The sequence below is a fragment of the Pestalotiopsis fici genome (genome assembly GCF_000516985.1).
Source record: "Pestalotiopsis fici W106-1 unplaced genomic scaffold PFICI_Scf_4, whole genome shotgun sequence".
Taxonomy (NCBI): Eukaryota; Fungi; Ascomycota; class Sordariomycetes; order Amphisphaeriales; family Sporocadaceae; genus Pestalotiopsis; species Pestalotiopsis fici.
In genome coordinates this window covers 2,492,808-2,518,217 of record NW_006917094.1, presented here as the reverse complement: position 1 = coordinate 2,518,217, position 25,410 = coordinate 2,492,808, and the positions used below count along the sequence as shown (strand labels likewise).

Genomic DNA, 25,410 nt, shown 5'->3' with positions numbered 1-25,410 from the left:
TCGGCCAAGAGCTTGGCAAGTAATTGGTCACAAAATGCCACACAAAGAACTCGTGTACTCCTTGATTGGCCAACAATCGAACAATCCATGGTTTGCTTCACTTAAGCTGGTCGTAATGGGTATATAGAAGTGATGTTCAATCTGGAACATTAAAAGCCCTTTCAGCGGTGGAATATCATGTTACAAAGTATCAAGAGAACCGATTGTCATTTCAGATCAGACGGGCCGTGTTCGACATACACAATCTTGGCTGCAATCTAGCTCCATTTGTAGCCTTCCGTCCCATATAGGCACCGACCAGGACCCTTTCACCGTCGTTCCGCTTGAGGCGACTTGACCCGAGTAGATTGCAATAGCCTGTACATTGACAGGGTGTCGCCAAGTGGCGTCTCTTCCAAATGATCAAAACTGTCAAGGCGATTTGCAAATCACCGGATAATACCTAGAAAACAGCCTAGGTCAGTATTAGGGCCAGGTTACAGAGGTCATGTGCTCAACAACGGCAGTATGCTCACAATGGATCGACAAGGTGGCTGTAGATCCGCCTCCGTCCCTCATGCCCGGCACCGACATATGTAAAAGAACCGATCCCAGCCAATTTAAATTCAGGAACCAAAGACTTGGTGATTCTTGGAAGTGTGGCTGTCATTCGTACCCGTGTTCAAGATGAAGGGGCTTGCTCGTGTTGCGTCCGCGTTTGTCGCAGCTGCTGCGTGTAAGTGGCGCCCTTTTGTAGTTCATATTGTCGACGTCTGAATTTGCTGACAAGGTGGAAGCTATTCAATCATGCCTTGCCCAGACGGCATACACTGATTCCAAGACGGGGATCAAGTTCTCTACGTGGACACAAAAGGGTGGCTATACATATGGTATTGCGCTTCCAGGTGATGCTCTGACAAAGGATGCTACCGAGTATATTGGCCTTCTGGTACGCAACTCACCTCAGTCAAGGAATTCTTCTGACAAATTGATAGAGATGCACGGCCGGATGGTGCGGTCTATCCCATGGAGAATCGGGGCAGATGACGGGAGCCTTGTTGCTCGTGGCGTGGCCATATCAGGACCAAGTCGTCACATCCTTTCGATATGCAACCGGCTACAACTTGCCTACAGTCTATTCTGGCGATGCGAAGCTGACACAGATCTCCTCCTCCGTCAACGGTACCTCTTTCGAGATTATTTACCGATGCGAGAACTGCTACTCGTGGAATCAAAACGGTGCGACGGGATCAGTTTCCAGCAGCAGCGGATCATTTGTCCTCGGGTATGCCCAGGCGCAAGCTGCCGTCGCGAATCCTAGCTGCCCGGACTCTACCTTTAACCAGCATGATGCATTTGGACAGTATGGGGGTCAGCTCAGCGGTGCCGCAAACTCGGCCTACGCATCGTGGGCCGCCCTCGCCACCAAGACCACGAATGGTGCCTGCGGTAGTGCAACGACAACGACAACGACTACAACGCAACCAACAACACCGCCGACCACTACTTCCGTCCCAACTGCCACGCCTACTTGTGTAGCGCCATCGTCGGATACATATGACTATGTTGTCGTAGGTGCCGGCGCCGGAGGCATCCCTATTGCGGATCGACTGAGCGACGCTGGCCACAAGGTCCTCCTCATCGAAAAGGGCCCGCCATCTTCAGGTCGTTACAATGGGACCATGAAGCCAGGATGGCTACAAGGCACCAATTTGACACGATTTGATGTTCCCGGACTTTGCAATCAGATCTGGGTTGACTCGGCTGGAGTTGCTTGCACTGATACAGACCAGATGGCTGGCTGCGTCCTGGGAGGTGGCACTGCTGTCAATGCTGGACTCTGGTGGAAGGTAAGTCTTTTTTATCTGCGAGTCTCTATGAGTATTGAAGCGATGCTGACTATATTAGCCAAACCCTCTCGACTGGGACGAGAATTTTCCAGCAGGATGGCACCACAGCGACGTCAAATTCGCAGAGGACCGCGCGTTTGCTCGCATCCCGGGAACCGACAACCCCTCGGCAGATGGTGTCCTCTACCAGCGCCAGGGCTTCGACGTCCTCTCCGCCGGATTCAAGCAAGCTGGGTGGAAGGAGGTCAAGCCGAACCAGCAGCCCACGGAGAAGAACCACACGTACGGCCGCACCACGTACATGTTTGACCATGGCGAACGAGGCGGACCGCTGGCCACATATCTGCAGACTGCGCTCAAGCGGCCAAACTTTGGACTCTACATGAACACTGCAGTCAAGAGGGTAATTCGAAACGGTACTCACGCTTCTGGCGTGGAACTCGAGTGCAACGGCGATGGTGGATTTGCTGGGACTATCAACTTGACGCCCAAGACAGGGCGAGTCATTCTAGCAGCTGGAACCTTTGGCTCAGCTAAACTATTGCTTCGAAGTATGCTTTGCCTTTTCTGAGGATATTACCTGATCCAAGCTAATCTGCCTAAAGGTGGTATCGGCCCTGCTGATCAGCTGGCTATCGTGGCCAACTCAACCGACGGTCCGACAATGATTGCAAAGGACTCGTGGATCAACTTGCCTGTTGGATCCAACCTGATAGATCATCTCAACGTATGTATCTCTTGCAGTCTGTTCGGGAAAATACTGACTCTATCAAAGACTGATGTCTACGTGACCCATCCCGACGTTGTATTCTACGACTTTTATGAGGCGTGGACCACTCCCAACCCGTCAGACAAGGATCGCTACCTAAGTATGTCCTTCGACACAGTTCTCTCACGATGCAAAATACTCACACAGGTTTAGCCAACCGGACGGGTATCTTTACCCAATCTGCACCCAACATTGGACCAATGGTAAGTTTCTACGTGTACCAAGCTCTGAACAAGTGCTAACCTTGGGGCCATAGTTCTGGGACCAAGTCACATCCTCTGATGGAGGAGTCCGCCAGATGCAATATACAGCTCGCGTTGAGGGTGCAGACAAGACAGACTCGAACAGTAAGTCTCTAGCCCCGAAACCAGGATTGTCCACTTTTTGATTGACGAAAATATTAGACACCATGATCATGAGCCAGTATCTAGGCCGAGGTTCCACATCACGAGGCCGCATGGCCATTACTGCGCAGCTCAGCACCGTCGTGGCCGAGCACCCGTTCCTGCGCACGCCCGGCGACAAGGAGGCCGTGCTCAAGAGTCTCGATAACCTGCGGGCTGCGCTCAGCCCGGTCAAGAATCTTACGTGGGCGTTGCCCCTCGCGAACCAGACCACGGCCGATTACGTCGATTCTCTAGTGGTCACTGCCAATGCGAGAAGGTCCAATCACTGGATGGGTAAGATATATCCTTTTCTTCCCCTCCTCAAATGATCAATAAAGGATAAATTACACGTTTCTGACCAGCATCAACAGGTACGGCCAAGATGGGACTCGACGACGGCCGGGTCAAGAATGGAACGGCCGTGGTCGACCTCAACACCAAGGTTTACGGAACGGACAACATCTTTGTGGTGGACGCGTCCATTTTCCCGGGCATGTCTACGGGCAATCCATCGGCCATGATTGTGGCTGCTTCAGAGTACGCCGCCGAGAGGATACTGAAATTGAAGGCTTGAGGCAGCTTTACACGAGGAAATGGGCGCTTCAACGAATCCAGCAAACTTGGAGAATAGTTTATTGTTAATTTCCAGTCTGTAGCAATATGACGAACACACGTACCTTGCAAGGAGGTTGGCATATGCTTGAATGTAATAAGGGTTACCCATATTTCATTTCTGTTGTGCCACTAAAACTAGGTTTGTCTCTCACCCATTGTGCGGTAAGTATACTGTGGAAGTCTATAGCTGTGACTTGGCTTTGATCGTCTATACCTACCCATCTATGCTACACTGATACTATTAATGCGAAAATGAAATGAGGAACAAGCACGATAATCATGGCATTGGAAGAACCCAACCATATACTATGAAGACTTTCCAAAAGCCGCCGACTTCTTTTCATGCAAGCAGGGCAGGATCGGAAAACATCGAACAAGTGAGGCAACAGAAACGATCCGATGAACTGGCGGTGCGGGTATAAGCCTTTGTCAGGTCTACACAGAGAGAGAGAGAGGAACATTGCCAAGAAAAAGCCGCGGATACTCACATACATCACCTGCCGCCTTCCACATGCCCGGTAGGAAAAATCCGCCGTGCCTCCTATATCTCCGTAGAGGCTCGCTGCAGCAACTGCATCTCGCTTTGGTGAAACCCCATTCATTGCCATGCTGCTTTCTCCGATAATGGAGACCGATGCTGGCGTCTTTCTCTCACATTCTCTTTGGTCGAGCAGCGATCATCATACGATTTCTCCAGTGTTTTCCCTATCATTTTTAAACGGGTCTAGACAATTGTCATACTGAGAGACAACCTCAATAATCATGGTGTGGTGAGCACTCTGCCAACCGGGGATGAGAGAACAACAGCATACACGCAAACATCCTGGACATGCAGAGCGCTTGTTCGTACTATCTTCTACCCATCTTCAAAGCTAGTTCTTTATCCTCTCACACCCCTTTGCCAAGGGTGCAAAGTGAGAGAAAAACTTTCCCTCTCACCGATTTTCGGATGACGTGTCTGGACACCAGCGGTTCATCAAGTGTTGTTTAGGCGGCTTCGTAAACACAATCATGTCGTGCACCCTTGATTGTCTCATGGCAAACTCGCGTGCGTGTCTGGCGAGTAAAAGGGGAAAGAGAAAAAGGGTGCAGCAAGCATCGGAAAATTTTACCCGTGTTGTGTATGCAAGCAATGTGTAACCATCATGGCTGCTTTAGTTCCCTCACTTACGTGTCAGTCGATGGTAACTTCAAGTTTCGTATAATACTTCCTTACCACAGTCCTTATATGCCTCAACTTCGAATCGTCATAGTATGTGATTTGGACAATTTGTTTGGATATATTGATAGTAGGTTGGTTTGAAAATCACCAGCAGACTTGAACAATTTAGTGAATTACATATTAAGCACGCGTACTTGAGTCATGAATGATCAGATGTTATCGTACGTTTGACTTCAGTTGAGGATAGCTGCATGTTTTCTAGATAGGTGAAGAGGCACGAATATTGGTATGAGCAGACAGGGAGCAGCATAGAACAAGTCATCACTAGAATAACATGTCTCTACAAGATGCGTCGGCAAAAGGACCATGACAAAATAGAACAAAGGGTGGAAACTAATTGAATATGCCTGCAACCGTTGTATGATGTCTGATGTGGCCATGTTCTATAACAACTTTTCATTGCACCAAGCCACGCAGTAGTGTCCGTCTGCTCCTGCAGGCAGCCAGTTCTTTGGAATTTCACTCACTCCCGGGGAGCTCATTGCCGGCCTCGTTAGTTGTCAATATCGCATTTCCCATGCGATCGACCGCTGCAAGGCATGTCTCACTTGCCGCACTCTAATTATATAGAGAAGGGTAATCTAGAAGTCGGATACGGGGAGGATGGTGGTCTTCTTGCGTCAACTCAGTAAAGAATAGGTTCAAGATGCAGAAGAAAAAAAAAGAATGAAAACGCGGGCCAACTTCTACCATTGACCGGTTGAACGTGGACCTGCCCAGCTCTCCCTGCCGGCACTTGGTAAATGCGGTGATCCGTTTCGATACAACGGCAGTCCTCACACACAAACAAGTTTTTGCCCGGCTCATGCAGGCAGTGATCGGGCGCCCAGTCGAATGCCAGTCGAGCGGACCCGATCACGATGTACATGAAGTATACAGGCAGTCACTACTTTCTGCTCGTGACCAAGCTCGTACCGCAGTTTTCCCCCCATCACCACCAGCCAACTTGATCGCTCCCGGGTTCGCCTCTCAGGTTGTGTGTAGAGGGATCGATCCGATGATTTAGCAACAGATAGCAGAGACGATTTCTCGACCATATCCAGGAACATGGTTGTTCTGCAGCTACATGGGGACAACAATCATTCGCCGTTATCGCGCTGCTGTCCATAAGATGGAGAGAACAGAACCTGCTATACATGATCACAGAGGTGTGCTGTCAAGACCCATCACCACATTGGACTTGATACGCAGCCATCCTCATGGAAGCCTCAGTTGCAGCGGTCGCAGTACTATATCGGGAAAGAGATTCGGTATCTTCTCTCCTAGCCTACAAAGGTCATCCGGTCTCCCAAGTCCTGGTACAAGCGCCATCAGCGCAGATTGGGCTCAACGCCGTCTGATAACAAGTTGAAAGAGTTCTACCGATGTCACTACTACCGCCAACAAGTGCCGTCCATATCAGCCCACCAGAACTGGCATAATCTCCGAATATATTCTTCACTCTCGCCCCACTGCATATGAGTACTAGGTAGATATGTATGCAGCCATTTCTTGGAGTTTACATAGTACACGCATTTTACACAGTAGAGAAGACCGACTGATGTATGTAATCCGATCTCATGAAGAGAGAAGGAGAGAGGGAGAAAAGTCCATAGTCGGTTTCAAATCAGCGAAAGTGTGGGTGCCGCAATGTGCCGCGGTTCGAGGGGGTCTCGCATTACTTGTGATGATGGAGAAAAACCCATATCGCTCTTTTGACTTCCCGATCTCGCAAGAAACGACACAAGTTTGCAATGAACAACCTGGGGCAAGCTGAGCCAGCACATGTGTATTGTGTGTGCTGGACCTGCCTCACCTGGCGCCGAGCTGAGCGATGCGGATCAGAGTTGACCGGAATCAAGACCCGAGCCTGCGCCTCGGTAGACGACAGTGGCATTTTTCAAAACATGGTGATGCGCTTGGAGCATGGTTCCTGGAGACGAGAACCTTAAAACTCTATTGGAACCGGGCCAACAGTAGTGTACATTTTCCCTTTAAGGGGTGGTGCCATGGCGCAGTATACACGAAGATTTTAGTGCAATAGACTGTATAATGGTATTGCTTCGGTAAGGGAGAAGGAAAGACAGAAAGTACCTGAATTACCTACCACAGGCACAGACAGTTTTGGGCCTGATCCTGCAATCGGATCAAGACTAATGCGGACTTGGTGAGAGTACCTAACATACCCAAGGTTAGGCAATGCTCAAGTGTGCTGAAGCCCCAGGTTAGCGATCAACGTGAATTCGGGACTGTCGAACCATGCCTCAGCACGCCCTATCATGAGATGAAACCTACCTCCCGTCAGAAATGTCGACTTTTTGCAGTGTATTCCCCAAGAGCCGCTCGGGATCCGCGCAGGGGTGACTAGTACCATGTATCATGCCCGTCGGAGAGCTCGGGTCAAGGTGACAGCCATCTGCCGACCTGCCGAACACACAGATGGGATGGGATGGATGGTGATTCTGTCTTGCCTCTAGCCGACGATTCCTTTTTGACTGCATGTGGTGAATAGACTCTCGGGTGCGACCGAGCAAACGAGGGGAATTAGGATGATACGCCGCACCAGCAGGCCGATTCCGTTGTGGGCGTTGGGATTTGGGTGAGAAGGAATGGTGGAGGAGGGGCAAGCAGGTCTTTGAGGACAAGGCCTCCGACCCAGGCCAGGCCAGGGGTCCCGTTGCCCCTAGGCGATTTTGAGGGGCTTTGCAGCTGAATTGACAATGCAGAGCAGGAGACAGACGAAGCTTTTCTGCCAGTACAGCCATGACAGTTGACAAATAAATCTTGCGGTGGCTGAGAGGGAGGGCATGTAGGTAGTCACGTCTTGTCGACCAGGTTTGCGCATGTATGTATAACTCCCGAGGAATATAGTCAAATGTACGAATGGGGGTTACGTATGAGGCTGGCCTGTCAGAGGACAACCAGGCGAGGCGATTGCCTTATGCAGAGGGTCAATCTAGAGGTTCAGGACGGCCCCATTCTCCAGACAGCATTGTGCTCCGTGGCTAATGCAAGCTCCCATGCCGAGGAGGGAGATGTGCACATTACGTGGCCGAAAATATACAGAGTATACGTCTGCTTGTGTCGAATTGAATGAATGATGGCCTGAATTGGGTGGTTGAGATCCCCAGAATATAGTGCAAACAGGACTAGTCCAGTAGAAATGGGCTTAGCATGCGTCGATCTTTCAACTTTCACCAGGTAATATATTATAGTGAACTCGAGCGTATCCTGGTTGTGTTTTTCCTCTTGAGTGACCCGGAATAGCGCGCCTGGTTGCCGTTATCTGCGAACGAACCGGCGACGATCTCGAGTTTAGTCACCGAGACGTTTCCTTGAAAATTTTCATTTTCATTAATTTTTCCGCCTCCTTTGGCTTTTGCAGAGCCCTGACATGCAGCGTTCAAACTCTGGTAGCGTGGACAAGATTGAGCCTCATATAGACAAGGGGTGATGCTGTTATGGGGTAGTGAAGGCTCGGCGGAGCAAGGGGGCCGATCTGGAGCCCTACCAGTCCACATCCACTAAGCACCTGCCCATGGTTTGCGCCTATCGCTGTCGCTGAGTTGTAGCGCATGAATTTTGAAGAAGAGGGTATCCATTTTGGGGGTACTGAAACAGACAGGCCGCCGTCTCATGTTGGAGCCCTGGGGTTGTCTCTCAGTTTGGCTCAAGCACGAGATTGGAATATTGCGCAGTCATGTCTTGCTTGTTTCCTTGAAGCTGTCATGGTTTCTTTTGTCGAGGAAATTGACCGTGGCCTCGAACTTCTATCAGGTCTCGCGAACTTTGGGATTGGGGCACAATCTGATCTGTACCGTCGGCCGACGATCGATTCAACTGGGGAGTGCGGGAATGCCAGACTGGGATACAGTTTCAGGCTTTCAGCAATGGGACCATGTAAGGTACCTAGGTAGGTAGGCAAGGTATGTACCTAGGTTAGGTAAGTGGCCTAAACCTCGCTCGTCCCTAGCTATGGTTCTTCATCAGGCCATCAGATGTCCGGGATCGCGACTATCTGACAGTTGAAGCGTCCGTGATGAACCAATCGCATCGCTCCGTGTCTTCCCATTGCGGTCCCAAACAACAGACCAGCAGATGTTTGTGTATCGGAACACAGTTTCTCACTCACATGTCTGTTTAGTTTCCATGGCCCCTTGTCTGCACATGATATCCGGGGGCGCGCTCGAGTATGATCGCCGGTCCCGCTCATCTCATCGGCAGGTGAAAGATGGACAGGATACTGTGTAGGCAAAAAGAGTTGACGACTGATGGGGCTGACGATCTGATCTGTCATGGTGCACCCTGGGCTGAGCGCCTGTGCTTGCTTGGAGATGGATGGTCATGAATACATGCCTCTGATGGCGCGGACGAATAGCTATCTACACCTAGTAAAAGACTTTTCGTCATCAAGGACATGGTCATTCGCTACAGCGGGCAAGTGCCAGCATCGCGACATCTGTCAAGTTGCGTCATCCCCAAATCGAGACAGAAATGTCGTTTTTTTTTTATTCATTGGTGCCGTGGATCTAGTGCTTTTGTCGTACCTTCCATATCTTGGTGGGGTAAACATTGTTTAGGAAACAGCAATCATGATTGTACCTTGTGAAATACCAAGAGAGAGCATGGAAATAAAATAAACTTCATCACCCGTTATAGGCTGGATTCAGTGTACTGTCAAGGGAGAAGGGAAAAGAAGACAGAAGAAAAAAACGGCCCTAGCTTCTAGCGTAAGTTTTCGCGTGGTGACCAGACAGGCGCGGGTGTTACAGAATACGAACCGCATGGGAAAGTGCCCTGCAGAATATTAAACCCCCACATAATGTACTTGAAAGCACCCGTCAACCCCTTCGAATTATCACAGTTGCTGCTGCCCAGCAAAAGGACAATCATAAAGTACGCCTCTTTTCTTGCTTGCTATGAACGTACTTTGGTGACTTTCTTTGGAAATCGCACGTGAGCCCCTCGTCAACAGCTCAGCTGCACTCTGCAGATGTGCATCCAGAACACCCGCCTGGATCCCTAGGTAGGCATCAAACGTCCAGGGCATTACACAGACAGTTGGAGATTGTGCCCCTTTGAATGCGACCAACTTGAATATGACCAATATGACATGGCTTACATGGGGCACTTTGGATAACTGTAGTGACGATCATGGGCAGGTCACAAACAAAGTGAGAATTCAAAAGCTTTGTGACCATGTACCTGCGTACCCAAGTAACTAACCAAGCTTATATTAATTAGGTGATTGAGATATGGTATCCCCATCCAATTGCCCCTGCCCTGCCCTTCCCAAAAGCTCCCCGGGGCCCTGCCGTGCCCTTTTCACCGCCACCGGCTGGCAATTAGCTACCTAAGCTACACAAGAACTATTTTTGATTTCGAACGATGTCACCAGCCACGAACTCCATAGGTTATCGCTAGCCAATATGTCACGATATTATAAGGTATCTAAATAAATGACGCCCAGAAAGGCACGGTAAACGAGGGTATATATAAACTTATGCGGCAACAACCGACCGACAGTGGAGGAAGACAACGCCATGGAGCCGAGGCCAGGCTGATCAGACTCGGTAGCTCCCGAGTGGCTCGACTAAAAAAAAAAAGGTACCGGCCACGGGCATTGACTTTTACCCAAAGAAACCCACGGGTAGGCGAATCTTCCTATGTAGGTACGGCATGCAGGTGTGCCAATTGTTGGCTCGAATACAGCTAGCTGTCCGTTCGCTGTCTCCCCCTTCAGCCATTGAACCATCAAAGGCGTTTTCTTCCTTTCTTCGATTTGTTTGAGTAGGTTTACCTGCCAATTACCCACCGGTCAGATGCCAATCCGGTCACAGATCGCCCAGCCTCAGGATCTGCTCCAGGTGTGTCCCTCGACCGGTCCCTGAGCGTCTGGCGTCTGGCATCAAACAGAAGCGCCTTCTCTTGCGAGGTTTCAACCCCAATGCCGGGTCTCAGCTTGCAGATCATCTATACACTTTCTTGCTTGCTGCGCCTCAAAGCTTCAGTGTCCTTCTCCTTTATGCTGTTCAAGCATCGCACATGTTCATTGCCCAACTGCTGCGCATATTCATCATATGCAGGGCTTTTGCTCTTCCTGGCATGCTAATCCAGGTCGCCAGCCAGCGAGGCAGGCAGGCAGGTAGCCAGGCCCCCTTTCGTTCCCGTCTCTTCTGGAACACCTCAATTCTCACGACGAGATCCACCCCCACCCTGGCTGGTTCATACCCTGGTGAAGATCATGGTTCAGACGAGCACTTGACGCCATGATCCGCCCGCAAACCTCTCTGTTGTTGTGACTGCTTGTTGCATCATGGTCGCCATATTCCACCCAAGGTTCAAGTTGTGCGCTAGTCATCATGTACTTAACCTACATAGGTAATGTAGGTACCAACCTTGCACCTCTGCACTCGCCCATCCAGACAGACTAGAACGCCTGTCACTATCCAGCACGTGCCTCACACGCCTGGGGGAAATTATCAAGGAAGGAGACCGTCGCCCTAGTAGAGTGTAGCACATAGTGTACGTACTATGGACAGAACGTGCTTCTGAGAACAGTACCTCAACGTCGGCGAACGTTGCCTGTAACTTGTCCCTCAGTACGTTGGAAGTAAAGTAAGTAACCGCTGTCGACTTTGCCCATTGCCCGCAAGCATGTCCATTCTTCCCCTGCCCGTCATCTGTCATATACTCCACTATCGTACACGGGGCATCTACCATATCCGCGCACTCGCAAGCTATATCCAATGTCGTCGTCGTCGTCTTCGTGACGTTTTCTTGATCCTTTGTCCCTCCTCTGTGTCCTCGGACTTGAACAGACAAACTTTTCCGCGTGGGGAATGTCTTCTCTAGCAGCATAACGTCTTTTCTTTGCCTGTCCCCATTCTGGCCGTTCTGTTTCTTCCCATCCGTATAGTGGGTACCCTAGTCGAGAACACTTAGAACAAACTCTCAAACAGCTATTGTCTTCAGAGGTAGCCTCATATTCATGCACCAGTCAGCACAGCCCTCACCCACCACCACTTTGTACGTTGCCTGTCTATTACAACTGCAGCCATCCTTTTTCTCCGTTGCCCGTATCCACCGTTCCTGGAATTACCTTCTCCTGTACTTTTTCAAGCCACAGTTGGGGGGTTTTACTTGTCGATAGACGCCGTTTAGCAAAGCTTACCTTATTCAAGAACATCATTCGCCCGAGAGTGTGAATCGACACCCCCTCGTACCATACGCCCCTGGGTGTGATCCGAGGTCTACCTTTTAGTTACCCGGTACTTGATCCCATCATAACTTGAGATACGCCGCCTTGCCCCTTTAGGGATGCTTGCACGCTATAACTCTGTTTATGTGCATCTGATCCCCTGCCTATAATAGTTACCCAGTTTCATCTTCTTCCGTTGCAAAAATCAAGCGAACGTCCTGCAACACCCCCAAGGAGATCTCATCTGAAAAGACCTTCCCTAATCGTGAACGGTCGAGAGAGAGAGTCGAATACTGATATTCGTCTCAAGAAAGCTTTGCTCTTGAGAGAGACTTGAACACCAGTCTTCGTCTCAAGAAAAATCAATTCATCAGTCGAGAAGGTTTGTTCACTCCCACACCCCGAAATTCCTGCTTCGCTCATCATTTGTCCACTGATAGGTACTGGCTGCCTTCAATATACGGTGCCCGGACGACTGGCGCATTTCGATCGGTAGCGGTTTCGGCTGTTTCAATCGACCAAGGCCTGTCAGTGCGGTTCTCTAACGTCGATCTTCTCAACGGATCTGATAATCATATTTGCTCAGCCCTGCCCCGGACGAGACGAACGCCCCTGTGACTTTTCTTCTTCTTGTTCTTCCTCCATCTTCTTGTTATATACGCCTCTGTGCCCACTACAACCTGGGTCGAGGGAGTAACAACATAAACCGCGACACCTCACTGTGCTGGTGCGCAGGTAATACTCAGAGCCTTTCCTTCTTGTGCGGCCTTGGAACCAGACATGTGAAGTGTTCCAACAGACTTTACATTCACCAACAGTGCTGTTTGCGGTCACGTTGATTTCTCGAAGTATAACAGATAACAGACACGTTGGACCCGGTGAGAGAACTGGTTGAGCCAGACTCACTTTCTGTTATTCAAAGCTTGCCATCAACGGAGGATGGATCTGACAACGATGTTGAACTCGGGGGCAAGGAGGGATGCCGGCGAGCAGTCCGAATCGACATCAGTATCGCACAGAACGTCAGCTTGGCCATCATCACCCGGTTGGAGGACATCATCTAGGAGGACCAGCGAATCGAGAACCACCAAAAGCACGAGAACGCCATGGAACGCCGACGGCTATTCCATGCCTCTAACCTTGGACACCAAGACAGTGACTCAACCAAGTGTACGCCCTTCATTCTTTGGTTCGTCGCCAATTGACTCGGCAAGTCCACCCAAGTCGCCAAGACACAAGTGCTCCGACAGCCAGAGCACCATATCTTCTTACAATTCGCCATTACATAGCAATCCTCACTCTCGCTTCTCCTCAGTGTCGACTGTTGGCGGGTTCAACCAAACAACTGGAGCACTGATAACGGATCCGGCAGCCTTGACAGCTCTGACAGCACTGGAGTCGAGGTCTTGTGATAATCTGGATTCAGCAGTCAGTCTTTCATCCATGCCCGAGTGGCTTCCTGGAAAGCTACCGAGGATGGAGGGAGGCATCTCGCCAACCACAATTGCAGAAGAGCCTGACTTGAGCGAATATGAAAGACCTGGCTCACCATCTGACGCCATGTTGATAAGGAGGGACCTTCAGAGCTCGGACCGGATGAGCCCACAAGACTTGACCAAGTAAGTTATTCACTCGTACTCGCCAATGAATGCGCTTGAGAGAATCATATTGTCGGAGATTCGACCGACTGTGCTTCACACCCATTATCCCGACCCACCAACCGTCTTTTATGCCAGTGCTAGCGCCAGTGCCGCATTGGATTGGGCAATTCACCCTCGTGTGGCATTGTTGAAGCTCGGCGTGCTTTCCTGATTGTTCCCAAGTGGTGGTTCGACAGCATTTGAGCTCAACAAAAGGGCACAATCCGACGTTCCTGCTCATTTACATTTCCCACTGTTCAAAACTGAGCAAGTACGACGACAATTCCTTGCTATCTTTTTCCTGTTTTCTGCCCTCCCCCACATCTATAAATTCCCGATTCGGACGAATCCTAATCAACAGACTATTCACAACCCAATAACAACACCTGGTGACAACCCAAATTCGGGATATCAGCAGCACAAGCTTCAGACACCCACACAGGTATCCATTTCCTTGCTTTCTTCTCTCACTCATTTGCAATTTTTCAGACCTCACTGCTTGACGACGATCATCAAGGCCCCCAAGCCTGATCAAGACGTGTCATCTGGTGCGAGCTGGGGGATCTGCCTTCTGAAGCCTTGCAAGTTCATTTTTTGCCATATCAGACGTTGGCATAGCTTCACTCGAAGTCAAGAGAGTGGGAGCAGTTAGTTTCTGCTCCTTCAGACGTTTTTGCTCACTGCCTCCGACTTTCACACGTCGTCGTCCTGGCAGCAGCAGAAAAGACAGGCGGTCCAAGCTTTGATTATTTCCTTCACATTCAGATCGTCGTAACTGCCATTTATCGGCCAGTCAACCTCCCCAGCTCTGTTTTCATTTTTTCACACCCACACAAACAAGCCTAGAAAAATCTGAAAGTGAATCATCCTACTGGCTGCAAAATTCTGACCATTTGCTAGTCCGGATCCAAAGTCTTTCAACAACTTCTTGGCTCTTCCAGGCATACCTAAATCTCACAAGAGAGCGGTTTCCGCACCTGACTTTGCCGCCGCCAACACAGCTGCGACTCTTCATCGACCTACGACCCCGCCACATCAGCTCAGGACACCACGTCAACAAGGCGAAGATCGCACCGGTTGCATCATGGATGAGATCGATTCCGAGGAGGATTCTCCCATCTACCTGCCGTCGCCTGACGAGCCAGTGAAATGCATGTATGCAGCCAAATGTTCCACTGGCTCGTCGCCTCGCAAGGCAATCTCACACATCTTTGGCCGCAACAAGACTTGCACACGAAACATTCCTCCCCATGTCTGGGTGCACTTTTGTCGCAAGCACTATCAGCGCACCCGCTATCGAAACAACCAAGAATACAATAAGCTTCAGGCACTTCTCGTCTTGAAGCAGATTCGGCGAATCCAGGTGTGGAGCGATGGTAACCGCAAGGCTGACAAGTCCGGAGTTGTCCGTAACTGGTCGCTCTCAGTCCGCAAGAGAGAGCAAAAGCGTCTTGATGAGCGCGGCGCCATTGGCCAGAAGAGACGCCGATCGGGTGACAATAGCGAGGACGATGAAGATGATGATACAGAAGTCATCGACCAGACCCCCACCTCTGGCACGGCTGTGCCTGGCTGGCTTCTCAAGAAATGTGGCAGTGGCTACAGCACTGAACAGATTCTTGAAGTTGTCAAAGCCCTTCGCGCTGAGATCGTGGCTGGAAAGCTGTCGCAGATTCCCGACATAGAGATTCTGCCCAACATCGAGTCTTCAGAGGACGGCAAGGCCAAGGCTCCCATGAAGCGCAAGACAAGCACAAGCAGCCACAAGCGTTCCCGCTCAGTTGGCTATGGCCAGGGATACGCCCAGGATATCTCCCCGATGATGCGACGCACTAGCCAGCCCGGCGCCAACCACGGCCACCGTCCCAGCTTGTCTCGGGTTCCCGAGAGCATGGTCCCTCCGACCATGGGCCATGGCCAGCATGCGATGCTGCCTCACCGACCGGCTTCGTACACCTACGATAATAACATGCGCGAGACTCCAGTTCAAGAGTCATACTATGACAGTGGCGTCCCTCGTAGCACCCCATACGCATTTGGTGGCCCTCTACCCCCCGTTGCCACTGCTCATAGACTTGGTCAAACGACCAACGCTCAACAGCTCGAGGCCAATCGAGGCTACTATGAGAGTCGACACTTCATGCACCAGCGTGCGTCGTCGGAGGCTGGATTGTTCCCTCACCACGCGCAATTCACATATCGTTCCTCATACCAGCCTTACCCGTCCGAGACTGCATACCAGCCGGCCACCAGCAGCCCCTACGACGCCTATTCAGCACCCGGCTACAACAACGGCGGTGGACCCCCAGGATACTATGACAACGTCCCATATCAGCAGCGCTCATGGGTCCCGCAGCAAGCCTGGGGCCCCGCCCCTGAGCCGCAGCAGTCTCCGTACGCCATGCCGCGTCACGGTCGCCACCAGAGTGCCTCGGCCGTGCATCAATCAACACCTCAGCTCCCTTATCCCCGAATGGGCAACAACTCGGGTGATATGTGTTAGAGCACAAGTATCGAAGAGGATGCACTGAGATCAAAGAATGGCTTGATCAATGCTGCACAAGATCCCCCTCCTTCAATGGCATCTCCCTCCTTGCTCTCCACTTCATTTGCCCCTCTCTTTTGTAACATTTCCTTTGTATAGACGCGATGCTGTTTGCGGACGCCTCTGTATTCCATGTACAAGCGCCGTAATTTCTGTGTTCATCTCGGTGAAGATTGAGCAACTTCCTCAGCTGAAGTCCCAGAAGATTGAGGCAGTCATCGAGGGCGGAATGCATCGACAGTGGCGTTCAGCATCTTCAGTGCGCGATGGTATTTCGGTGTTTGGTGGAAGAGGAAAAAAGAAAAGAAATCCGGCAATACCCCCCTTTTCGACACGGCATCGTCCCCGGAGGACTGGCTGGTCATGGTTTTCGCGAGGAGTTTCTAGGGCTGCATTTTCTGATTCGTTTCCTTTTCTCCCACCCTTTTTTTCCCCCCATCGCCGCCGCAGGGAGGCCAAAGTGGCAAGGGTCTCGGATGGTAATGTTTTTTTTCGTTTGATTTCGCTCGGCGATATCATTGTGCGCAGAGGTGCCAAAAACGCAATGAGCACCAGCAAACATTTGATTGTTTGGCCAGACTTTTAACCCAAAAGTCTGGGGTTGCTGTCAGCGGATCCAAAGTGATTTCTCTTGCGTAGCCTCTGTGGCAGATGTTCATCAGCAGTAGTAGCAGTCTCCCCCTGATAAAGCTAGCAAGACTAGAACAGGCAGATGAATAAAATCCAGGTGCAAACCTTAATGAATATGATTCTTGATCAAAGCGGTGAATAATGTGGTATTTTTTATTTTTTTTTTGGTGACTTTAGTCCTTGGTCACAAAGAATGGCAATGTTGGAGTCTTTGTTTGAGTGGCTTGTCTCGCAATGACTCACATGATTGGTTGACAGTTAATCTGGTTGAGTTAAATTAACGCCAAATGGGGACGCGACTTCAAGCAAGTCTATAGGCGCGTCTGGACGTGCCTGTCGTTTGGGTCCTCTTTCCCAGAATGTGCCGCAGATCGGTTCCACGCTTGACATGATTCAACATATGCTTTTGAACTTTACTCCCGCCTGTTTCACGATCCAGAATGAAGTGAATAGTGGTCAAAGTTGTCTACAAATTTGCCGTGTCGGACAAAAAGATTATAGTTCTGCTTCTGTGTTGTCCAGTGTCCATTTGCAGAGCAAAGATGGCGTGCACACGAGGTGCTTATCCTTGACGGCAAGACGTGCCCGAGTTGAATACCTACAGTCCAACATGAATCACATACTGGTCATGAAATAAACATGCGACATGATAATAATGTAATGGACATTCGAGTTGTGGCTGCCATGTCAAACTTCTGTCCGGCTTCTCTCCACAGTTACAATTACTTCTTCCATTTCCCATCTCTAGAATCACTGAAATTGTTTCAAGGAAGGGCAGAAGACTGTTGACATCAGTAGAAGCATAAATGTGATGTCCATGATTACGTCTCTTGTGCTACCTGGAAAAGTCCGTCTCCCTTGAATAACAAAGGCTTTGTTCATGTTGGATGTGTCTCAGGGCACTCAAGTTGAGAGTTCCCTTGATGACTGTTCTCCTTTCTTTATCTCCCCAGCCTGTAGAATATGGCAGTGCCTGCACAATTAACTTGTCCAGTGTGACTAATTATTGTAAAAATGGACGGTATTGCAACATTCTCAGTCTTTTTCATGCCTGTTGGCTTCAGGAAAGAGCCCATGTTCAATATAAATATCACTGCACAGGGAGAGCTGCACGTATTTGCACAAAGCTTCTTGTGTAAAGACCATCATCTCGTCCTCCAACCTTGACAACGCCGTTTGCAACCTCCTCGCCTCTGCAGTGTTTCCCTCGATTCTGATTTTTCTGGCGCGATCCGGTAGACGCGTCTTGTAAATTGGGGGACTGCCAGTTACGACTTTGTCGCTAGCGAGAAAGCCAGCCCTTCCCTACTCCTCAACAAACGCCCTCTTTTTTTCTCACCCTCAAAGCAAACGCAAGACTACAAACTCCTTTTCCTTCAGCCTGGTGGTGACAGATTCTACATTCTCCTTCCAACAGCGGGAACAGCCTGTGTTGCTCTTTACAACACCAGAACTTCCCAGCGAAGAGCATCCATTTTACAACTTCCAATTCATCTCCACGTTTACAATCTGGTTACTTTCATCCTACACAAAATTTGAATACGTTAAAGTCTACCCATCAAGTCCTTTCCAACCTACTACCCCTCCTATCTAGACTGCTCCCATCTAGACCATCCACACCTACGACTACCCCCATTCCTCCATCCTCATTCTTCCATCGACAAGGCAACGCGAGTGGACAACTACCTGGGTTATCTCCCATCATCCATCCTACATTCTTGATCCGTCGCGTCACACAGCTTGTCGCAACAATGTCCTACTTCAACATCGTCACTACACCTGGCACCATGGCCGACCATGCCTTGCTTGGCGTGCCTGGCCAACGTCCTTCTGTCTTTCGCAACCTGACCAGCAAGACTCTGGCCGGCGAAGACGACAAGTTCTTTGATGAGCACGATAACGAGGCCCCTGCTGGCGCCGAGACGGTCGCGTTTGCCTTTGATATTGATGGTGTCCTGCTTCGCGGCAAGGAACCTATTCCTGGTGCACGCGAGACCATTCAGCTCTTGCAAAAGAAGAACATCCCTTTCATTTTCCTTACCAATGGAGGCGGAAAGACTGAGGAGAAGCATGTCGAGCAGTTGGGCCAGCGTTTGAACGTCGAGCTTACTGCGGCCAATTTTGTTCAGTCGCACACCCCATTCTACGACCTTGTTCCCAAGTACAAAGACGAGACGATTCTCGTTCTTGGAGGTCATGGCGACCAGATTCGCGACCTTGCCCACGCCTATGGATTCTCAAAGGTCATCACCTCATCCGACCTGGTCGCTGAGTGGCCACACATTCATCCATTCCCTGAGATGACACAGGAGCACCACTCTTCCCACGGCAGACGTACTGGCACCACTCCCAAGGTTGCCGCCATTCTCGTCTGGTCGTCTCCTCGTGATTGGTGCCTCGATCTACAGATCGTTACCGACCTCCTCCTGGGCAGCCACGGCAATCCTGGCAAGAAGTCAGCCTTCAACAACCTGGATCACCTGCCCAACTATGGCTTCCTGAACGAGAACCAGCCTCACCTCTTCTTTTGCAACCCCGACTTTGAGTGGAAGACACAGCACGAGCATCCCCGTTTCGCCCAGGGCGCCTTTCGCGCTGCCCTCAAGGGCATCTGGGCCAGCGCTACCCAAGGCCGTGCCGAGCTCAAGTACACGGTCATTGGCAAGCCGACCAAGGCCACCTACACCTATGGTGAAAAGGTCCTCACCACCTACAACGACACCCTCAACGCCGAGCTCGGACGTGAGCGCAAGATCACCAAAGTCTACATGATTGGCGACAATCCCGAGAGCGACATCCGCGGCGCCAATGAGTTTGACTCCCACATGGGAGCCGAGTGGCGCAGCGTCCTCGTCGAGACGGGCGTCCACGAGGCCGGCACCAAACCCACCTACGAGCCGACCTTTTATGCACGCGACGTAAAGAGCGCTGTCATGAAGGTTCTGGCTGAGGAGAACCCGGATGCTCTCGACGATCTCGACTTCCAGCTGGCCTGTCTGGGCTTCACTAAGGGTGAAGAGGACGGGACTGACAGCAATTAAAGTCACTTCTCAGAGAGAACCTACAAGCATTACAGACATCAGACAGGAGCTCTGGCTTGATCGGTCGGCTATGTCCTGCAGAGACGATACGAATGCTTCTCAACGACACGGTGGGGGAGATGATCAGATCCTCAGTACACAGATTGGTCTGTGTTTGTGGTTTTTATTTTTGCTGATGCTTTGTAATTCTTGCTTTCTTTTTTCGTGGTCAAGGAGTGCTTCGCCATCCCAAGTTGGTCGATGGAAAGAGACAGAGAGAGACGGGATTCTCCTCAAAAGTACACAGTCATAGACTCTAGATGAAAGAGGGATAGAGACAAGTGTAAAGCAAGACGATGGATGATAATGGTACAAACGACTGTAATGATAGATAGCACTGGCAAAATAGCCAACGTAATGTAATAATGTGCAAACGATGCTTTTACTTTTCCGAGTCCAACATGCCTGCGTCCGGTAAAGGACTTGCTACTATCGCTCTCTGGACATTCAACGGTCCAGCAAAATCTCGCCCGAGAGCACTCGACAAGGCCAGTCCATGCACCACCGCAGTTCGTCCGGCATGAGCTGGCGAATGCCATTGATATCCCGATGCAAGACTTCATAATCACCTTCGCCATCCATCCACCAGACCGACTCGACCGGCACAAGGAGCACCAACAAACGCGCAACAAGGGCCATGGCCAGAGGATCATGGCGGTCGAGAAGCCGGCGAAATGCAGGAGGGACATTGACTGGCATGGTGCAAATGACGAGCCGCAAGTTGCGCTCGTCCATTCCCGCGAAATAGGCCCGGTAGTAGGAAACAATATGTCTGCGCGCCGCCTGGTAGGCCACCTGCTCCTCGTCCTGCTCGTCTGCATCGTCACTAATTCCAAACCGCGCAAACAGGATCTCGAGGTCATTTTGCAACATGTCGAGCCGACAGCGCGACTTTTCCGACAAGACCTGGCCATCGTCGCCGTCGTCGTCGTCATCCTCGATCCGCAGCGGCGCGTACCGGTGACCATACCACTCGTACCCCATGGCCCCCAGGACGGCGCGGCGGCGCACGTAGAGTGTCGTGACCCCGTGCAGCATGGCCCACGCCGGCAGCGGCAGCTCGTAGGGCTCGCCGGGCCGGCGCTGGTGCGCGAGCAGCCAGTACAAGACGGAGAGCAGCACGGCCGACAACCACACGGGCTCGGCCAGGACGTCCTTTTTGTTGTCGTGGTCATTGTCATTGTCATTGTCATTGTCACTATGGCGCTGCAGCGCCGCGCGGTGGTCTGCCAGCGAGCGGCCCAGGTACCGCGACACGGCGAGGGGGAGCGTGGGATCGCCCGTCCGCCCGTGCAAGTGTAGTGCCGTCAGCGCCAGCAGTGGGTTCATGACCATCTCCGAGGTAAAGGCCAGCTGGGGAATGATACATTGCCACTATCCCCCGCAATGGATGGTCAGCGATCGCTCTCTTCTGGTCAGATGGGAGTCAAACATCAATCTCCTGAAATTGCAGATGCTTGAAGGGATAGACAGGGGCCATGTCTAAATCAAACCCGCAAAGGCCTGTCGATAGGAGGAAAGGAATCAGCAACGACTACTTACCATTACCTGAGCTGCCTTCCCGTTGCAATCGGGGAGAGTCTTACTGGTCACCGAGGCATAGTAATGCATGAGACGCAGCTCGAGCGTTCTCCATGGGCTTTCTGCTCGCGACGATAGAGAGTCTGGCTGGATCATAACTGATGGGCTGAGCTGTATGCTACCAGTGGGATTCCTCGGAAGCAACATTTGGTTCAGAGCACGAGCTGGTCGTTGTGTTTGAGTGCCGGATCGTCTCGGGGGTGGCGGCGCTTCTGCGTATTCGCATGGTTGCGTGGCATTGATGAATCGCCTTGAACAATTCCCGCAAATCGGCCTATTCTCATCACATTTGACCTCTGATGGATTGGAGATTGTTAACTTCTTGCTTTATGTCTTTGTACGAGTAGATCACTCTACAGAATTCTAGAGCCAAAAGTCTTTCATTCTGGGGGGAGCTTACTCCTGGCTCGACAGCTTGTGCACCCAGTCCGCGATTTCCTCAGACGAGGGCCTGTTGGTGCTAAAGTCCCAAGCATTTTGCTAAATCTTACGAATTCCCAGAGACGTGTCGTTTTCCTCGAAACATGCAGCTTATATGCCCCTGCAATGTGTCACGCAGATTGGGGCTGTTGTGCGCGTAAGACGGTAGTAGATGGCTGGCCCCTGAATGAACGGACAGCCACTCGTCGCTTGTCTTATCCTTGTGAGATGGTAAACTTTGGAGGATGGAAGATGTTACAGGCTCTCAAGAAAACTACAGAATGTCGGCAATTCTGGCCTGCAGTAAGACAAAATCTGTTTTCGAATGAAGATACAAGGATAGTGAAGCTAAAGTTTGGCAGGTGTTGACGTTGAATCAGCTTATGAGGACCTCGCCGGCTTCAAAACTAAGAGTATAGCGTCTGTCTACCTTATTAGTAAGCCAGCTCCTACTATAAAGCCACTACAGAGTACATTACGGACGCCAAGACACGCCCTTGTTCTCTTGATTTAAGCGAGAAATGCCCGGCTGGCTCGAATCATGATCGGTCATCTACTTTCCGTTTTGGATACGACGATTGAGAGATGGATGGTCAAGAGATGATTCTGTAAGCGAATGAGACGAACCTATTTGAATGGCATCATTCGAATCCAGGATACTTTAAAGAACTCGCAAAATGGTGAAATGGATCTTGATAACCTTGAATAGGTAGCTATACTAGATAAAGAACTTTGCATGCTCCAGTCAGGCTCTAGTTATGCTTCAAATTCATTCTTCCGTCTCCTGTTTCATTGCCAGTATTGGCGCTCTTGACGGTAATGGAGAAGCCACAGGCCAGGTCAGTTGACTGCATCATGTCCGCATTCTTGTATATCGCGAAGCTCTCCCCTCAACCATGTCAGCTGCTCACAGTGGCATCAATCCACGCGCTGAACAGAGTCCACATAATGACCCAGGCACCGTTCAGATGCATCCTCCACTCAAAGGCATCTCTTATGCTTGTTGGCATCAAACAAACTCGTCATTTCCTGATCGGGGACAGAAAATTCGCATATGCCAGACCACAATCCGTAGACTTTGCAAGGAATCGTGAGTTGACAGAAATTCAGGGCCACGGCGACACCGATGACCAGAGTTTGGGGACGGTTCCGCAGGGTTGATCTGCAAGTCTGGCAGGACATGCTCCCGGGTATCCAGCAGGCAATGGAATTCACAAAATCCCATCGATATTTCGGAGCATCTTCCAGCAGTGTTGCCTCCTCGCGAAATTCGTTCAAGGGGTGTGGAAACAATAAAAAGTGAATAGATAAACGAAATCAAATTTGTACTCGATGGATTTTTTTCTGCCACCACTCCTTAACGCCATTTGCTGTAACTCGATTCTCCCCTTTCTCAACCATGCTGTCACATATTCTGTTGACAACGGCCGCAGAGAGGCGAAAAAGATATGCTTCTCTTCTTCGAAACGATATGATCCGTGCTGCTCGACCACTTCTCCTTATGGGTATCCTTGATTGTTGTTCATTCGACTTGAGCATGTTCGGTGTGCATTGCTGTTTCTCTTCTCTCCCATCTGCGCTTCTCTCTTTCTTCTCAGTAGCCGTATTCTTTCTTCAGTCTGTTTTCCAGTGTGTCATGGAAACATCATCATCGTTGCCCAGGTATAATTCGACGCCATATAGGCCCATGGTCATTACCACGTTGATCCATCGCCATGTATTGCCTCCCGCATCACCATCTCGTAGCGTCCAGCCTTCGGTGCCGTTTGTCGAAAAGTGTTGCAACAAAAGACTTGTATAGACTGCAATCAAGATGGAAGGCGAGAACCAAGAGAGAAAGCCCAGGATTCGATTCGCATTATCAGAGTCGTCCCAAGAAGCTTCATCAAGAAGTGCTCTCGCGCCAGATTCCCGCACTGCCGGAATGATGCGAGTAGCGCAATAAAAGACAATGGTTCGGTACGTGAGCGAGATCATGACCGAAGGCGCAATGGTCTGAAATGCCGCATGGAGGAAGCTCAGCGAAGAGTACACGGCGGAAGGCAGCGATCCCAATAGATGCAAGAGGGTAGAATAGCTGGCCATGATGATTGGAGGCAGAGGCGGGAAATCTGGTTGGTTTGCAGCTTCCCTTTCAGCAGCCTCTACAGCCTCTGGCGACTGGACATAATCGGTGAAGATTTGATATATGCATAAAACGACGTATGCAAAGAGTAGTGAGGACTCGACGGGATTGCCGCGACCTGAACCAATACCGATTGCGCACAGAAACACGGCCGATGTCATGGTCACGCCGATCAGTGTCGCGTCAAGGTGACTGATGCTTGGGAAGAGGGCGACGCGCCATAAGAAGTAGACGGCACTTGCAATGACGGAGGCAGAGAAGATGAGCAGGATTAGCTGGGACGAGAGTTAGCGCACTGTACACTATCCGCTATTTCAGCAGTACTTACCACCCACGTATCGCTACGTCCCCTGTTGACGAGCCATCTCGTGATTTGACCGGCAGCCTGAATAACCAGCAGAGTACAAAAGCCCTCAAGAAGCTGGAACACGGGGCTCGAGTAGCTGAGGGTCTTGTCCCAGCCCCCGAGCGCGACGTTCTCAACTAAGCCCCCGTCGCCGAAGAAGTAATCAGACCAGCTATTGTGCTTCCTGCCCAGACCGCCAACAGTTCTCGAAACCCAGTCTGAGCTATTCGCGTCAACGGCGAAGCGGTGGAGAGACCAGATCAGCAGAGCAGGAATGACAACCCATTGAGCAGACTGTATGAGCTTGGTGATACTCCATCGAAAGCGCGATTCTTCGGGAGTTGCAAGCTTGAAGGCGCTATAGATGAGGTAGAAGGAGAAGAGGGACAGGCTGTAAGCCAGCCCGCTGTCGCGACCTCCTACATCAAAGGAAATGGGAATCGAGAGGACGACGGTAAGCAAGAAAACCGAGCTGGTAAAGATGCGAAAGAACCACCACATCGGCGCGTCAGGGGTGGCTGCCACCGCGCCTTATCAGCGAGGCTTCTGGCCGGATCGACTCGAGTTGGACAGGAATGGACGGTGAGATGCCTGTGGGGTCAGACAGACGGTCGTTCGGTTGGTTGGTTGGACGATCGATTGGTCGTTGAGCGAAGAACCAAAGTATCTGAGCTTGAGACGAACGATAACGGACGGCTGGCTGAGAGGTCAGGGCGTTTCGCTGGCTTGCTTTCGTTGGCCCGAGGTCTGGGTTATCGACGAAGGCGGGCCGCCAAATCCCAATGAGCACGTGTCGTCGAGCGGAGGGACGTCGATTGCGACAGCTTGCGGGGGGTTCCTGTTGTCGAAAATTAAAGATCGCAGGACAGGTGGGCAGAAAGAAGAAGAAGAAGAAAACAGGTCGGTGTACGTTGAAGCTGTCGTGTCCTGAGGGGTTGCGCAGGTGTTCGATGCCCCAGGGAAGGGGAGAATGAATTATTATTAATTTTGTGAGTTAGGCAGGCGGTGGACTGGTTGAGAAATTGGACTGGCTTTCTTAGCC

The 25,410-nt window shown here is 50.8% G+C and overlaps 5 protein-coding genes across 5 annotated transcripts; 3 read left to right on the top strand and 2 right to left on the bottom strand.

Annotated features, from left to right (window-relative positions):
• Positions 1-666: 666 nt before the first annotated feature.
• Positions 667-3,558, top strand: PFICI_06779 (uncharacterized protein; the record flags this gene model as incomplete). The annotated part of the gene is made up of 10 exons (XM_007835360.1): positions 667-715; positions 777-928; positions 975-1,829; positions 1,888-2,380; positions 2,435-2,556; positions 2,605-2,698; positions 2,752-2,801; positions 2,855-2,945; positions 3,003-3,278; positions 3,356-3,558. The coding sequence occupies 10 exons, from the start codon at positions 667-669 to the stop codon at positions 3,556-3,558; spliced, it is 2,385 nt and encodes a 794-aa protein (XP_007833551.1).
• Positions 3,559-12,955: 9,397 nt separating this feature from the next.
• PFICI_06778 (uncharacterized protein) lies at positions 12,956-16,144 on the top strand (the record flags this gene model as incomplete). The annotated part of the gene is made up of 2 exons (XM_007835359.1): positions 12,956-13,620; positions 14,542-16,144. The coding sequence occupies 2 exons, from the start codon at positions 12,956-12,958 to the stop codon at positions 16,142-16,144; spliced, it is 2,268 nt and encodes a 755-aa protein (XP_007833550.1).
• A 2,423-nt stretch (positions 16,145-18,567) lies between these two features.
• Positions 18,568-19,857, top strand: PFICI_06777 (uncharacterized protein; the record flags this gene model as incomplete). The annotated part of the gene is made up of 1 exon (XM_007835358.1): positions 18,568-19,857. The coding sequence occupies one exon, from the start codon at positions 18,568-18,570 to the stop codon at positions 19,855-19,857; it is 1,290 nt and encodes a 429-aa protein (XP_007833549.1).
• A 486-nt stretch (positions 19,858-20,343) lies between these two features.
• Positions 20,344-21,231, bottom strand: PFICI_06776 (uncharacterized protein; the record flags this gene model as incomplete). The annotated part of the gene is made up of 1 exon (XM_007835357.1): positions 20,344-21,231. The coding sequence occupies one exon, from the start codon at positions 21,229-21,231 to the stop codon at positions 20,344-20,346; it is 888 nt and encodes a 295-aa protein (XP_007833548.1).
• Positions 21,232-23,511: 2,280 nt separating this feature from the next.
• Positions 23,512-24,869, bottom strand: PFICI_06775 (uncharacterized protein; the record flags this gene model as incomplete). Its single annotated transcript, XM_007835356.1, has 2 exons — positions 23,512-24,297; positions 24,351-24,869. 2 exons carry the CDS (start codon positions 24,867-24,869, stop codon positions 23,512-23,514), a joined length of 1,305 nt encoding a protein of 434 aa, XP_007833547.1.
• Between the last annotated feature and the right edge of the window lie 541 nt (positions 24,870-25,410).